General features: G+C 34.2%; 1 protein-coding gene across 1 annotated transcript in view; it reads right to left on the minus strand.

Moving 5' to 3' along the window:
- Positions 1–1,454: 1,454 nt before the first annotated feature.
- The window catches only part of LOC149192932 (TATA box-binding protein-associated factor RNA polymerase I subunit B-like), a 134,524-nt gene continuing 121,620 nt past the window's right edge, over positions 1,455–14,358 (minus strand). The window contains exon 5 of the mRNA XM_089404745.1: positions 1,455–2,077. Coding sequence (XP_089260871.1) covers positions 1,529–2,077 — 549 coding nt within the window. The 3' untranslated portion in view covers positions 1,455–1,528. The remainder of the gene's footprint in view (positions 2,078–14,358) is intronic.

The following is a 14,358-nucleotide window of genomic DNA, read 5'->3' on the forward strand; positions in this document are numbered from 1 at the left end:
AGACTTGGGCTCGAAGAGCTCGTGAACCTTTGGAGGTTCCCTCGGCTAGGAAGCCAAATAGGTTGTCCCTGATTGGCAAGGTGACATATTCAATTGGGTAATTCCAAGAGAAGCACCACAACAAAGCTACAATGACAAAGTATTCCAGTTATTTATTATGCTTATTTAAAATACACTGACAGAATATATATGTTCTTAAATCAAATCTAAAAAGAATAAATGTATAGTTATCTAAAACAAATTTCTTTTTGCTGTATTGAAACAAATAATAATAAATAAATAGAATGAATAAATACTTTTGTTTTACAAATCTGAGGCTCCAAGTAAAGGCCTCACAACGGGAACAAATAGTAACTCTCACCGTAGCGTCTTTATACAGTAGCATAAGTTGTTGAAATTATAAATAGGCCAAATGAACCAACAGTTTGTCGACTTTGGCCAAGCACGAACATCTCTTACCATCGATATATGATCCTCTCTAGTTGGAGCTTCGTTAATACATAACTCAGCAGGTGATTTGTCTCTAAAAGTGGCAATCTGATATAACATTCATTCATGTCTAAATGCTGCACTTAAGAACTGTCAAACCTCATAAGGCAATCATTTGAGGAAATTTGCAAAACCAGATCCTTCTAATTTTCAACCATAGGCACAAAGTATAATCATGAAAACGCATGTGCATCGACCTCAAAGGATGACCACACACAACATTATAAATAAGCATGGAGAGTATGCAAATGAATATGGCAGCAGATATAAGAAAGAGAAAGCAAAATCTGAACAATATCAATAAATCCAATAAGTGAACAGAATAAAATGAAGTTAGCAACTGCAGCACATATAAGAAAAAGAAAGCAAGATCTTAAAAATATTAATAAATTCATTAAGTGAACAGAAAAAATAAAGTTAAGAACTAACAAGATCACAAAAAATCTTGGAGAGAACTGAACACTCGGAATGGCCTACTTGCATTCAATACTTTGACTCCGCACAGCAATATCTCCATTAATAGGGATAGATAAGGAACTTTTTCTTTAATTTGGAAGTACTTGGTGTCTATGCTTGCAACAATGTACTATCACCAGTATAGAACAAAAAAATCACAGCAATGCTTGCTCAAATACAAAACCAAATACGCATCTCCTTCCACTCCTTTTGTGCATAAAAGAATAATGGCTATATCCAGATACTACAACACGAGGGTGTCAAAAAGAAATTTTAGGAAGTCAGAAAGCATCATAATTGGAAATAATTGGATAAAGAAAAATCAGATAAAAACCTCGAAATAGTCGATTCCCAGTAATAAAAGAACTAGTAGCAAAAGTTTTCTTGAAGCACTTCATAGAGGTCGCAAGAAAAAGATATTGAAGGCATACCAAAATCAAAAAACAAAATTCCCCTTCGGGGGATTGAAGAAAAGATGACCTAAGATTGGCACGCGTGTACAAAAGTAGTGAATCACAAAAAAAACTCTTAACTATCTACAGAAATATGAGATACATTTCAAGTGCAGTGATGAAAATCTCAATCATTCTTGGCTGCCAGTTAGCAATTTTCCCCGTAGAACACCTACAACACGATCTTCAATCCAACTTAGTCTTCTCTCAATATTCAACACACAACTATGTAGAGCATATGCATTTACTTTAACGACTCTTGCACAAGCACGAAGCAAAATATAGTAATCTGCATGGACAACAGTCTCAAATTTTCGATTTATTTTTTTCTTCTTATAACTGAGATAAGTGTCAGGGGGATGACACTTTGCAGGACGAATATAATGAAATCCATTTTGTTCCATATCTGAAATAATACTTTCCAAACTACTGTTTCTATCCTTTTTAAATCCAGATGATTCCCTCAATGGTATGTTTGGAAATCCTGATTCATTCTCTTTCTTTACTCCTGGCCTCAAGGAACACTCCAGTTCTCCTGCAGTGGGAATTTCCTTGCAATCTGGTTGGCACAAGCCTACATTGTCCTCAGACATACTTTGTGGCGCACTGTTATATCTGGTACTGTTAATTGATGGCTCAAGGAAAGCATCTCCCTCTGCTTCATTGATAGGGTCAAGATCCTGCAAAACAATGGTCTTATAGAATTAAGCTGCCTGTTATTCATCTCTTAAGTGTGTGTTATCTCCAGAACATATTCTACCAGATTACTATCAAGTGTAGAAATAGTCATAGAACAATCATCCATATCATTGGTGGCCATAAATGAACAAGTCTAATAAATTCATCGATTCAAGTTATGCACCTCACCAATAATTGGAGATTGGAATGAACAGTCCCGGCTTATTACATTACTAATTGACAAAGTAATTCTCCAAATATATAATAGAACATTGAATAATGAATGATTGATTCAATAATGATAAAGTATGTGACCCTTAATGATTCATTGAGCTAATATTTATTATTTTTTATTATTAGTACTATTATGTTCATTATATTATTATTTATTAGTAGTATGTTTGTTGCATTGCCACCCCCCTTAAAGGATGGTGGGATACACAAAAAGTTTAGGTGCTTAGTGCAATTGACGTCTATATGGTTATAAATATTGTTGGAATTCACAAGTATCATTAAATTTATATTTTTTTTATGATTCCTTTGAGCTTCAGGGCATTAGGTTGTAATTTCCCACCATGGTTGCAAGTGGAACTATAGGTTTGTTTGTCTCTTTTATTGGGTCCTGGATCTTATCAACCTTCCTTAGATGAGGGGGAATATATTTTGTAGTTGGTTCTTGTGTTTGTTTTGTTTGATAAATAAATAAATAAAATAGGACACTTTTTCTTCATTCTTATTCTGTCAAGTGCATGAGATCGATGCTAATCATACATTTGGCATTGCTTCATCATTGTCAAAATCTAAATTGTGCTCAATAGAGAGTTCATTTCCTGGGTTAGAGATTTCTACTTCCTTTCCACTACACTATTTTCAAATACTATAGTGACTTTTCTTCCCATTGATGTCTTGGAATCCAATTCTTACCACCTCTATAACAATTGTTTTCCTTTTTATTGTCTCTTTTTAAATGGGGATATCTAATATCATTGTAATGACTTGGTGCATTTTAATTGTTGTCTCCTTTGGTGATTCAAAAGCTAACCCTTATTGACTAATGAACTTCCTTTTAATCATCTTTTCCATGCTTCTAGTTTCAACCTCAGTAACATGACACATCCTCCTTGTCCCCCCGCCCACCCAATGTCCCGAATCCTTTGTGTCGGGCACATGCTACTTTTTTGTCCCAATTTCACGACACATTCCCTGAGAAAAGCCATCTGCACAGTTTATAACTCACTTTTGGGCTGATTTTGCACTCATTCATTCGCTGTTTTGGAGTTGTGGCAGCATTTGGACTGCAAGCAACAAAGAAACCCAAGTTTGAGGAAAACCAAAATGCAGGTAAGAGGATTTGCCTTCCAAATTTTTTTTATTTTTGCTTACACCATTCTATTTTTTTCATATCACAACAATCACGGCTCAATCAAGAGCACCTGGAAATGGCAAAAAAAAGGATGGAATGCCCCCAGTGATAATGTCCCCTCCTTCATTTTCATCGGGTCTACTATAGAGATTTGTAGCTTGGGAGGTACTTCAAACCCTAGGCTAGACGGTTTTTGGAGGAATTGGCATCACAAGGGCACTGGTGAGCTAAGAACCCAAGCGTGGGAGTTTTGCACCCAAAGGAGTTGGGTCAAAACTAAGCTGACTTCTATTGGTTTGACTGATGGAAATGATAGAAGACCTCTAGAGGAACTAGGGGTAGTGAAAATCATCGAAATCCGAGGTCTAGAAATGGAGATATGAATTTATTTATATGGCTATTGGGTTTGCACAAGAATAGGAGAGGTCAGCTTGGGTTAAAGTCTGCCCCAAGTGTAATTCGATGGCACCCAAAGAGAGCCTATAATTAAAGGTCACGTTTGAGGTTATTCTACACATCCAATGGGCAATCACATCAAGATATATCACTCTCAAATATGTGCAGGACTGAGGCAGCAAGACGGACCTTTTGGCATCTCTTGAGATGGTCTTTGTTGCAGGTTAATCTGTTGAGGAGGCCACATATTTCAGAGGTGAGTATGGCTGGTTCTGTGGACAGTTAGTAGTGTATTTGTCTTCTGTTCTGGGCTGCAGGGATTCTGTGTATTGCAGAAGTGAGTGAGACCTTCTTTGGAGGGCTGAGAGGCCTAATGAAGGCCTATTATCCTAGCCGCAGCTACACAGAGATCAGCGCAGGTGAATGGAGGGTGATTTCCCTTTGGAAAGAGGCTTGGACCTCTTGTTGTAGCATGACTGCAGGCTGCAGGGTGCCTTGAGGAGGATCACAAGACTAAACAGTGTATGGAGATGGCCTAGAAGGGACAGTGAAAAGGGGCAGCCAGTTTGGAAGGGAACCACAGAGATTGGAGCAGTATTTAGGGCTGCTGGTTTTCCCTTACCAGAGCTCAAGTTGCAGAGAACCCAAGAACAAGTGGACCAGCAGAGCGTTGGAGACATAGACATGTATATCCTCTTGTTGATGTTGAGTTGCTAGTGGATGTAGAGGTCCAGATTGGACAGTTTGGTTGGTACATCCTAGAAGCAAATTCATCAGCAGTTGCACAAAGTCAAGAAGAGCAGCAGAAAGTTGCAGGACAGGTATGTCATCTTCTTGAGTTGATGATTTTCTAGAGGATGTTGTCCTAGGGCAGAGGTGGAGCAGCCAAAAGAGCAGGAGTTAGGAGGGATGCAGTGGCTTGCTCCAAGTCCTAAGTGCATGTCATTGAAGGACAAATGAGCTGCTAGAAGAGGCAGAATTAGGTGAGCTCAGGAGTGATTCTTGAAGGACGAAGAAAGGAGGTCAAGGGAGCAAATCACATCAGCCCAAGTTCATTGTTGGAGAAGGACATGCAGTGAAAGGTGGCAGCCCTCCATGCCCTAAGTGTGTCTTCATCGGGTAGCATAGGAAGACACTGGTGGGAAGCAAGTCCCTAAGCGTTGTGTCCTTGAAGGACAAAGGCGTAGCTCGTTGGGCAAGAAGTCCCAAAGGAGCTGAGGAGTAGCAGTGGGCAGTTGCGAGTTGTTCACAAACGGAGTTGTGAACAACTCGACAGGAATCTCGATGTGTCATTGTTGATGCATTAAAGAACTATCGATCAGGTAGAGATCAGTTGGAATTGTGTTCAGTGACCTATTGGAGTTGCTCCACTGATAGAGGCAGATTGGAGTTGTTGCAAATTGGGAGCCAAAGGACCAAGTAGGTGTGTTCAAGGTATGACTGAGAGGAGCTGAGCGAGCATGCTACATCAACTAGAGGGACAATGTATCTTGTTCAGGTTAGATTGGTTGTCGAAGTGACTAACACAAAACCCTAGTTGTCTATCCTTGTATCAATGGATGTGTGAGGGCCATTATCCCTGGTACAAGAGCCCTAAATAGTTGTATTAACAGTTTGAATAAAATAACAAAGTTGTATTAACAGTTTGATTAACAACAATTCAAATGTTGAGAGAACATTCTTTTAGCAAGATAGCAAGCTCAAGAACAAAAAATTCCCTGTGTTAGAAATATGTTACAAGGCATCTGTAACAACCCCGATTTAAAATATACAAATAATTACATCATTTATGTGATTATTAATCAACACACAACTATTTGACATAGAATTTCTAAAACATGAGTAGAGATGACTTACTTGTACCAATAATATTCCTTACTTGTACCTTTAAAGTTGAATGCTCTTTGAATTCCTCAATCCGCAACAAAGTTTTTGGGGACGACTCTCCACCCAACCGTAGGCTCAATTGTACGCAATCTTTCTACAGTTGGCCACCCCCGAGCCCTCAATCAACATACTATTGTCAAGGAATCTTTTGTCTCACAGCGCTTTTCTCCCAAGAGAATGGATGAAGGAATGATGAATCTCATCTTCCTCATTGTCCATTAAATAGACCAAACAATGGAAAGGGGTCCGCATGCACATATTTCATGTGTCAACATGCAATTTTTATTTCTTTATTTTAAGTTTTACTTAATTTAATATTTATCTTATTTTAATTCTTTCTTATTTTATTCTTTTTACTTTTTGTTAACTTCATTTATTTTTACTATTTTTATAGTTCTCTTAATTTAACTCTTTCTTATTTTATTTTACTTTTTGTTAACTTTACTTATTTTTACTATTTTTGTAGTTAACTTTTATATATATTTATTTAGAACTCCAGTTTATTATTTACTATTTTATTTATTTATTATTATTATATTCTCTTCATTATTTATTTACTATTATTATATTGTCTCTATTATTTATTATTTATTTACTGTTATTATCTTTTCTTTATTTTTTACTATTTATTTACCATTATTATCTTTTCTTTATTGTTTATTTTTTATTATTTATTTACTTATATTTTAATATTATTTTATTTATTTATTATTATTATTTTTATTATTATTATGAAACTTTACATACTCCCCTCTTTAAGGAACTTCGTCCCGAAGTTAAGTTGAATCATTTAACATTTTATTTTATTTAGTTATTTATTACTTCACGTTTGCCCCACACCCTTTGCTGAACTAGTATAACCAGTAGGCATCGAAAGTTTCCACAACACCCGGGAAATCCCAAGGAATCTCTGTCCTTTTTCCCACTTTCGGAACCATGCATAAGCCTCATCGATTTGTACCATAGCCCAAGGTTGGCCCCAAGGCTCGCGCTCGGCTCAGACCTCATCTGCCCCAAGGCAGGCACCTGGCTCAGTACTTCAGGCATCTCGAAAGGTTGGCCCACTCCCTCCACACTCACTAAGGTGCACAGCCCCAGACATCGAAGTCCTTACACCCCCACCAAACTTCGACATCCCAATCCAATATCAGGCACTTGGTCTACAATATCAGGCACTTGGCCTCCTCAAGATGGTTCCATAGCCCCTTAAGAGCTATCCATCAATAGCTATACAAGACAAAGGCACCACTAACACATGTAGTGTTGATTGAGTTTGTCCCCAACCCATATGGTGTTACATATTCTCCCTCGCAGATATGGGCTCCCACGAGATCATCAAAAAAACCGGCCCTCTCAGCCCATTTGTGGATTTCCCATCAATCACCACATCTGAACATACATCCAATGCATTAGTTATAATTATAACATCATAGAAGATAACCCACATGCCAACACTTGCACGTCATTATGAGAACATAACATCATTGTTATCACAAAATTATGCATGTCATAAATCGACATACAATTACCACCTACTTCGCATCATAATATCCTCCTAACTTATAACATTAACATATCGACATCAAAAACATATCATCACATAATAAATGAACCACACGTCAATATACTTCATACCGTAACATCATAATCCTTAATATGCATAGTATATTCATCATGTGCATACAACATCATTATCGTAACAACTATATAAATAAGAACCGCATGCGTATCATTATCCTCATACCATATTATCATGAAACCTCATCCCAACATTATACTCAACAACCCTATTTTGACATAACAGTTAATTAAAACCATAAATTAAATCATAGTGCATGATTTAGATGTATCGATAAAATTTAAATACTAAGTGCAAAGCAGTCCAATACCCCTGTATTAGTTTATTCTCACTTCTTTTGTCAATTTGTATTAATCCTTCTCAAGGTCTCATTATATGATTTTTAACCACATTCCTTCTTACACTTCATGCTAGGTGATTGCTCATTAGTATACATCATCTATTTCCTTTGCCAAAAGGTAGAAAATTGTGATCCTTAAACTTTTACTCAGTCTATCACATGTCACCCTTACTGAGTTGCAAGTGTTTTTAGTTTACAATTCCATATCTTGTCACCTTAAAATTATATAGGTTATCACTATGACCCTCCAAGTCAATTCCTAATCATCATTCATGTTGCTCAATCCACTTAGTGCATATCCTTAAGAGAGCTTCCCATTAAGAGAGGCATTCCTTCACTGTCATCACATTAGTCAGTCATAGGCTTTATTACTACTACTATTATTATTATTATAGTTCATCCTAGCACTTCAATGCTACTCACTAGGTATACGCTCCAAGGAAGTAGTCTAAGCCTTAATCGACTTCTTTAATCTAAGAATTTCCATATTAATGTTATTCAATGGGGCACCTCCCTTAACTATCAATAATAGTTGAGTAAGTAGGATATTATTTTGTTTATGCTCAGGTGCTTCCTCTTTTCCTCATTATGTCTTCTTGTTACCATGCTATGGGTGTTGACTTGGTCTAGTTACAACATACTTCTATGGCTCCTTAAAAATGACCACCATTAACTTCATTACCTATATTACGACTATTCCAAAATCTTCCATAATTTTTAGGATAGGCTATTGCATCTTGTTGATTTCATAATCTTTTCATTTTTATGCTACAAATCAAAATCTCGTATTTCATCTGTGAACATCCATTCAACTTTCCTTAAAACCATTATCTTGGGTGAAGTATTTATTTATCATTATTTTATGTTCATCTCATCCCTATTACTTATCAACAGGTCCATCATTTTCCCTTCCTTCATAAGGTAACCTTATCCAAATATCACTGCTAACATTAGGAACTAACCCTTGAAAACTCTCCTTCCTTTCCTAAAATTGTTGTCACATTATGCTTACATTTTCTCATCTCATTCCAATAATAGGTGTATTGTCCTTCCATGTTGGTGCCATACTATCTTAAAGTATATTGCTTCCAATTTAACTCCCTTGACATGTACTTTCAAAGAACTATATTATTATTCTCTCACATGATCAAATTATAATTTCTCCATATCTTGCATGAATAGCTAGTGTCTTCATTACTTCTTTAGGTTATCTTGACTTGTTTAGCATATTACATGATTTATTACTACTTCATATCCAATGGCCTCTTCTTCATATCACGGTCAAGCCCCTAACTTTATACTATATATGACACTTTTTTATGTGTATCATGTACTCATCAATGTAGGTCAACAAAATTGGGTTAACTCCCTAATTTGATTATAAGTTCCAACATGCTATAAGAAATGTGCCACAAGGTGTCATAATCCCACTTAAACTAATTATAAGTTACTTAACTTCTTTCCCTCACTTCATAACATATGTTGAGTATTGAATTTTTGTGCCTTGGGATTTCCTATTGAATATAGAAACTATTATTGTTCCCCTCTTCAAGAAATGATCCTAAGAACAAGGTCGGAAAATAAGTTATTCATTTAAGAAAATGTGGAATAACTTGTTAAGAGTTTTGTTAAACCCAATATTTCGAACTTCTATGTGAGTCCATCTTCAGCGAAATGCTAATTTCACTTGAGAAGATTGGTGTGGTTTACGGCTAGGAAAAAAAAATTAGGGTCATATATAATAATTAGAGTGGAGAATATCTTAGGGTTGGCTATACGAAATTAGTTTATTTATTAAATATTTATTATTATTTGTGGAAAAGTTATGAAACATTTATTTAGTGAGGTGAAGAAATTATTAAAGAATTATTATTGTTCTATAATAAATTTATTAATAACATTAATAATAACTCTCTTTTTTTATTTTTTATTACTTTTATAATAACTTTTTTATTAATGACTTTTATATAATTTCAATTATTTATGTACATAATTATGTTATAAGCTAAATTAATTAATTTAAAAATTCTTATTAATATAAGTAAATATGACCAGATTTATTTATGTTTGAAATTAAAAAAATTTAATTTTCTTTAGAGATTTTAGATTTGTTATTATGAGATGATTGATTTATTAAGGGTTTCCAGGTATTACTGATGTTAAGGGCTTCGTCATGGTTCATATTATTCTTTCTTTTTTCAATTTCTATGGCCTCTTTGATTTTTCGTTTTAGGTAGTGCTCTTCTTTGATGACAAGTTTAGCATCTTCCATTCGGATGTAGTGTGAGGATGAGAAAGCATGTTCTACAAGAGCCGATTTTGTGGTTCTATTCCTAGATATGTCTGTAGCATGCTCTTTAAGTCTAATGTTAAGAGATCTGCCTATTTCGCCTATGTATTCTTTTCCACAAGAACAAGGAACTATGTAAACCCCTTTTTGTAGGTTAGGGTTTATAGGGTCCTTAGCGGAGTCTATGAATTTTCTAATTGTATTAGGGGGGTGAAAGCAATATTAATGTTGTGTTTGTTTAGGATTCTAGATATTCTATCTGTTGTTCCTTTTATGTATGGTAAAGAGATTTTTGGAATGTCTATGGTTTTCTTTACATTATTTCTATTTAGGGTTTGACGGATGGTTTTGTTGATGATGTTTCTATTATATGCATTATGTTCAAAGACTTGGCGGAGGTGGTTTAGTTCGTTCTTTAGGTGCTCTGAGTCAAAAATTCTAGTAGCTCTTGTAGTTAGGGTTTTAATAATTCCATATTGTGAGAGACTCTTAATATGAGTTAAAAATTCTTGCAATTTATTTTTACAATGACTCTATTTTGTGAAAACATCGTTGACAAATATTTTCCATTCTTCTGGGGTGTAAGGAAAGGATTTGAGGGCTATTTGTTCAAAATGTTCCATATATATGTTAGCAAATATAGGGGAAAGAGGAGAGCCTCTTCATAAATTTTCCTTTTAAAGCTTAAATATGCAGATTTTCGGCAAATTTTCAGGAGATCTATAGTTTCGCTATCAATAATTGATTTTATAACATCGATGGCTTCATCTATCGGTATCATAGTGTACAGGGAAACAATGTCAAAACTCACCATGAGATCTTCGTCTTTCATTTCAAGGTTTTTGGTCCATTGAACGAATGTTGCAGAGTCTTTTATATAAGATGAGGTGTTTCCAGCCAAGGGACGTAACTTTTTGGCAAGGTATTGAGCAAGGAGGTAGGTGGGTGAACCTATGGTATTGACTATAGGTCTTAACGGGATACCATCTTTGTGAACTTTGGGAGCTCCGTATATTCTAGGAGTGATGGAGCTAGTAGGAGTGATTCTCTTTTTTGTAATAGTGTCTAGAGATGAATCTTTTATTTTCTTGGTGACTTCCCTAAGGATTTTAGCGCTAGGGTCCTTATCTAAGATTTTGTAGCAACCACTATTGTTTAGGTGATCTTCCATTTTTCTGTCATATTCAGATCTGTCCATAATTACAATTGCATTACCTTTATCTTCTTTTAAGATAATTATGACTTTGTTCTTTTTTAGGTTATTTAGAGCTATTTTCTCTTCCTTGGTTATGTTACAAGTTGGTGGTTTGGCACTTTTAATAATTTTGGCAATGTCTTGTCTTATTTCTTCAGCTTCAATTAGATTGAGATCCTTTATGGCTACTTCTATGTTGCTAATTATATCTTCAAAGGGAATTTTATTGGGGGTGATGGCAAAATTTAGACCCTTATGGAGAAGGGATTTAGAAGCGTGGTCCAAGACAAGGCTAGATAGGTTGAAAACAGTGGGTTTATTGAATTCTTCACCATTTAGCGAGTTTATTGAATTGGATGACGAATGATTTCATTTTTCAAACATTCACCATGAATCCATCTTATATGTTTTGAATCATTCACGTCATATCTAAATCAGTAAGTCACATCATTATCATTGATCCACTTGGGTAGATGCATTGATATCAGTTTAATATTGGACCTTTTATTTTTTGTAAATTAACTCTGAAAAGTAGTAGTTCAACAACACAAAACCCCCCAAATCATACTATGGGATCTCCATTTGTAGGTTAAAGTTGGCTTTCTCTACTAATTCAAGGAGCCATTGGGTAAGTCCTATTCATTTTGTAAATTACCTCTTGATTTTAACTCTCTTGATTTCTAAATTGCCTCTTGATTTGAGTCTTTCTTAAGATTAGCATTTGCTAACAATCCAAATATATTGTCATTTGATCCTTGCACTCCTTTTCCATGTCACATCATTTAGTTATACATATATGTCCTACTCCCATAAGAAATCCTAAACCTTAAAATAACTATTATATACATAAATTTTTCATAACAAAACAATGAAGCATTTACCTCCAATATATATATTTTTAAATATAATTTTATAACATATCTTTTATTACTCTTCCTTCTAATTTTTATTTTACCTTTTTTATTATTATAAAAAACACATATTTTTTACCTATAAAAATCACTTACACCAATCTTCATAAAAATCTTTACCAAACAACCACTTTACTACGTACTCTACTCTTTTTTATAGGTTTCCATTTCACTACTTTATGACATACAGAGATCCTTATGGATACAATATTTTAACTAAATCATTTTGATTTAACTGTGATAACTAAAAGGATTATAAAGATGAATTATTAAATCTCTAAATATTTATATACATAAATGTTAAATATTTTAATTTCCATTTCACATCCTACGCATGTAAGACACATGTTCAACACACAAAAGAAACACAATAGTAAAGTTGACCAACGATATCCGTTTGGTTGATTCCCTTCAAAACCCATCTCTCCCATCTCTCAATGTATAAGAGGACTATAAACGACAAGTAAAAGCATAAGCATGTAACTTAATTTTATCCCAAAAAAATAAAGCTTCCCACTATTAGAAAAGTAACTTGTACCCTACTTCAACGATAATTAAACATTGTTAATTTCGTTACATTCCACAATCACCCATATACCATATGTAATATCCTCTGATTTTATTACAAGGGTGCAACAATTGTCGGCATAATAACAAGAATCCAGGAAAAAGTTTTAACAATTCCGGTTTTATTAGGTGCATTGGTGGAGTTATCTGTTTAGGGTTTTGTAGATCGCAGGGTCAAGCCTATGGGCTCCAACCACTTGTTATGATCATTATTCCACCGGTGGTTGTAAAAATTTTAATTTTGAAACAGAAATTATATATTTTAAATATGTAATATTGAAATTATATATTGCTCTTTTTTTTATGTTTATTAGGTGCATTGGTGGAGTTACCTGTTTATGGTTTTGTATCGCAGGGTCAACTCCAACCACTTGTTATGATCATTATTCCACCGGTGATGGTAAAAATTTAAATTGTGAGACATAAATTATATGTTTTAAATATATAATATTGAAATTATATATTCCTCTTTTTTTATGTTTAAACTTTACATGACTATACTATACTACTTGAAGTGACAAGTTTTTCAAATCTGTAACATTGAAATTATATGTTGTCTATGTTTTTTTTTTATATTATATAAAAGTGAAAGATAAAAAAGCATATTAGTAAGATGTTCAATTTCTTTTTTCAAACAATGATAATAAATATTAAAAAAAATTGGTCATATTACATGAACCATGCTTTTTCGAGGGATGAACATCTTTTATAAAAAAATTACATATTTATATGGTTCACGTGATTAAGTACATAATTCTTTTTTTACCAAAATTTAAATTTTAAGCATAATTAAAATTTAATAATTAACATAATGAGATGGGTTAAAGGATTCAATGTTAATTTTAGGAAAAATCCTCTATAACATATGGGTTCGACATTTTTCTTTTGGGTTATGAAAAGAAGATTAACAAATAACATAATCAATAATGTTATTGTCATGATATGGGAATTCCCAAAGCTCAAAATTGGGTTGATCTTAATTTCACACGAAGTTGTAACCACTTTAATACCATATGTAACGATCCCGATTTAAAATACACAAATAATTACATCAATTTATGTGATTAACTGATTATTAATCAACACACAACTATTCAACTATTTAACATAGAATTTCTAAAACACAATTAGAGACGACTTACATGTACTGATGATATTCCTTACTTGTACCTTCAAAGTTGAATGCTCTTTAAATTTCGTTATCTGCAACAAAATTTTTGGAGACGACTCTCCACCCAACCGTAGGCTCAATTTTACGCAATCTTTCTACAGCTAGCCACCCTCGAGCCCTCAATCAATGTACTACTTCCAGAGAATCCTTTGTCTCACAACACTTTTCTCCTAAGAGAATAGATAAAGGAATGATAAGTCTCATCTTCCTCATCATCCATTAAATAGACCAAACAATGGAAAGGGGTCCGCATGCACACATTTCATGTGTCAACATGCAACTTTTATTTCTTTATTTTAAGTTTTACTTAATTTAATATTTATCTTAATTTAATTCTTTCTTATTTTATTCTTTTTTTTTTGTTAACTTTACTTATTTTTACTATTTTTATAATTCTCTTTGTTGTCACACAAAGTGTCTAAGTACCGTGACAACGCTCAGAGAAAGAGTTGTCACTCTAATCCTTACTCACCCCGTTTAGACTCTCTCCTAGACAAGTCAAGCGGGGTAGTCCCTAGGGTGAATGAATGAGGATAGTCTGTGGAACACAGACTCTAAGAAACTTAAAGGTGAACAACTTGATG

The sequence above is a fragment of the Pinus tabuliformis genome, chromosome 2_2 (genome assembly GCF_031772625.1).
Source record: "Pinus tabuliformis cultivar Carrire ecotype Pingquan chromosome 2_2, CPIR1, whole genome shotgun sequence".
Classification (NCBI taxonomy): Eukaryota; Viridiplantae; Streptophyta; class Pinopsida; order Pinales; family Pinaceae; genus Pinus; species Pinus tabuliformis.